Source organism: Arachis hypogaea, chromosome 19 (assembly GCF_003086295.3).
Source record: "Arachis hypogaea cultivar Tifrunner chromosome 19, arahy.Tifrunner.gnm2.J5K5, whole genome shotgun sequence".
In the NCBI taxonomy this organism is placed as follows: Eukaryota; Viridiplantae; Streptophyta; class Magnoliopsida; order Fabales; family Fabaceae; genus Arachis; species Arachis hypogaea.
In genome coordinates this window covers 146,657,075-146,660,591 of record NC_092054.1, presented here as the reverse complement: position 1 = coordinate 146,660,591, position 3,517 = coordinate 146,657,075, and the positions used below count along the sequence as shown (strand labels likewise).

Here is a 3,517-nt window from a genome sequence, read left to right as displayed (position 1 = left end):
ATCCTTGCCTCATAGTCATGCATTCACATACACGTTGCAGACTTGCAGTACAAATAATTAAAAGTAGTTGGTAGTATAAGCATTTATCATCATGGACCACCGATCTAGCTAAACTAGAATGAAGGACTATATTAGCACGGTCTTCTTCTGGTATTAAGGGATCTCACATTGTAATCCTCAATAATTGAATCGAGTAAGTGATAACGCGTAGTATAAATAAGAAGCATTTATGATAGGTGATGAAGCTAGAGGGTGACGCCATATATATTACACTATGGACGTGACGTAGTGTTAAACTGTTAATGGTTGTTAAAGGCCATGCATGTGAAAAACAACGACCTATCTAATATCTTTTGTATTTTGTTTTTGTTGATCATCACTTGCTACACTACCTATTATGTACCTTAAGAAGGAAGCTAAGGTACTTAATTAGACCAATCGCCACACTATAAATACCGAGCTGGTGCAGTAGGCTTGGCATCCCATCCCAAACTCATACAGATCCCTCACATCTCATTTCATTTCCAAAAACCACAAAACCATAGCCATGGGTGTCTCATTTAACTTGCACAAATTTGACCCTAAGCACTCCAAGGAGATCCAATTCCAAGGAGACGCAACCATTACCGATCACCATATCATTCGACTCACCAATCTGGACGACGATGGCAACCCACTGGGAAACAGAGTTGGCCGAGTCTTATTCTCCGACCCTGTGCACCTCTACGACCACAGTGGCCTCCGAGCAGGATTTGAAACCACCTTCGTCTTTCGCATCTCAAACCCTATAACACTGAATATACACCTGGACCTGGTGATGGTCTTGCCTTCTTCCTTGCTAGTGCTGAAACTGAAATTCCTCCTGAATCTTCTGGAAAGTTTCTCGGCCTCTTTAATGATGCATCTGACAGAATTGTTGCTGTTGAATTCGATACTTTTTCCAACTCCGATATTGGGGATCCCAATTATCCGCACATCGGAGTTGATGTTAACTCTATCAGGTCATCAAAGTTTGTTACTGGAATTTCATGATGCAGCGATAACTACTGCAAAGATAACATATAACTCTGCTCATAAGAAGTTAACTGTCCATGTCTCTACATATCTCCACAGCCAGCCCGACACTCTTACTTATGATGTCGATTTGAGCACTAAGCTGCCTGAAAAGGTTAAGATTGGAATATCTGCTTCCACTGGACAATTCTCGCAGACTACTGAGATTCTGTCTTGGATCTTCAAGTCTAACTGAAAAGGAACATCGATAGATGTTGACTTGTTGCCAAGTTTGTGTTGTGTCTTTTATTTTAATTCAATAAGGACAAGTCTATTCGTCTTTAGTTTGTCTCTGTAAGTGTTATGCCACTACGGATACAGGCAAGACTGTCCATTGTTGTTGTTTGTGTTTGGATTTGGTTTCTTGTTTTATGTGATATATGCATGGAAGCTTACTTTATTTTCTTTGTTTTTGCCTTTATTTCTTCCTTCTGTTTTTTCAAAAGTGCAAAACATCCCTTCTAGTAACTAATTTTCTAGCTAGTTAACTGCATGGACAAGGGATCGGGATCAAGCACCAAAGAGAAATATGGTTAGAACAACAAATTACCACGACCATGCTTGTTAGTATTTTCTTGTATGTAGTTTTTATTCACAACTAGTTTAATTATGCTTATGTTTTTGGGAAATTATTTTTCAATCTCACTCAAGAGAGAAAAATTAAATAAAAATTAATCATAAAATAATAATAAAATTATAAGTAATAAAAAATTATATTCTAAAATAGTATTAAATAAATGAGTACGAGAGTACTATAAAAAAATATATATTCTATCTTTTGTTTGATTTTGTAAAATTTGTGATTGTAATTCTGGTGTTGATTTATTTATTAGAAAGAATAAATTAAATAAAAATTAATTATAAATAACAACAGAATCATAATTAGCAAAAATTATAATTTAAAATTGTACTAAAAAATACCGAGAAAGTACTAAAAAAGTGCGATGGAAAATAGAATATTAAAAAAAAAAGACAACTAACATTTTTATATATATACCTAAAAAATGATAAAATAATATAAAAAAGTAATTTTAATTTTAACTATAATGTGAATTGTTGATCCCATTAAGTAGAGTAAATTAAACAAAAAACAACTATAAATAATAATAGTAAAAAATTATAGTATCCTAAAAAAGAATACTAAAAATATTTAAAAAAATATTATAAAAATATATTAAAAAATTATAAAAAATTGAATATATTTAAAAAATAACATTATAATTGAATATCATATCTATTTTAGTAATTATCTATCTAAACATGGTAGTTCTTCTTTAAATTTAATTATATGCTTTACTTTTTCCTTCGTTTATATATAATAAATCTAATAGTATTTTTTTTAAGAATCAAAAACAAAAGCAGCCTTAATTAATTTTGGAACAAACCAAAATTGATATTATGTTTAATGATATTACTTTAAGAATTCATTTAATTTGGTACCTTAATATTAGGCATGATAATACATGCTCATTATGTTAGACGTTACAACCTTATTTGTCTTCGCTTATGTAGTTAATTTATCAAAATAGAAACTTACATATCATAACCTTCTTATATGTCAAGATGATATAAAAATTAACCATGTATATAGAAATGCTATAATGTCTAACAAATAAAAGGTAAATATTAATTCAAAAAAAAAGTGAATGAATATATATCAATAATAAGCTATCTAACAGCAGTAACAATCATTTTAACTTTGTTTATTTATGATTTGATTTTTGGATGTATTATTTTGATCCTCAACGTTTTAAACGTTGTATTTCAGCTTCAAAAATTTTCAAACTCTCTATCTTAATTTCAAAAAAATTTAAAATGGTTAAATATTATCCATTATTAAATTTGAGAGAAACAATTAACAAATTTAAGAGTTGATAGTGTTTAATTTTAATATATATGTAAAATCGACCTATCACATAAAAAAAATTCTTTAATTTTAAAGCATTGATGCTCGTCAGGATTTGGAACTTTTTTTTAAATAAGGAGATCAAGAAGAAGAAATATTACAAAAAAATTTTGGTTATATTTTTTCTAACATAAAGAAAATATATGACTTAACAATAATGTTGTTAATATTTACATTACTCATTCCATTAATTATTCGTGTGAAATTTAATAGTATGATAACATTAAACCAATTTAAAATCTTTTAAGATAAAAATAAGATATTTAAAATATTAAGAATTAAATTAGAATGACCCAAAAATGATAAAAGGTATGCAGAGCTAAAATAAAAGACTGGAGTATATATAAGCAAAAGGTAAAGAGTGCGGTAAACTAAAGATATTCAAAGCAACAAATATATACAAAAGTCCAAAAACATACTAAAATAGAGATGCAAGTACTGAAAATTGAAATAAAAGTGTCTGGAATTAGAATATTCACCACAAAATAATCTGGCCATGTATGACTATCTCCCACATTAAAAAGCATCGTCCTGACCCATCAATAGCTGGTAAGAGTC

General features: G+C 29.4%; 1 protein-coding gene across 1 annotated transcript; it reads left to right on the top strand.

The window, feature by feature from the left end:
* Positions 1-449: 449 nt before the first annotated feature.
* On the top strand, positions 450-1,453 carry LOC112779945 (flt3 receptor-interacting lectin-like). The gene has a single exon (XM_025824296.3). It carries the CDS (start codon positions 548-550, stop codon positions 1,247-1,249), a length of 702 nt encoding a protein of 233 aa, XP_025680081.1. The 5' UTR covers positions 450-547; the 3' UTR covers positions 1,250-1,453.
* Positions 1,454-3,517: the final 2,064 nt, after the last annotated feature.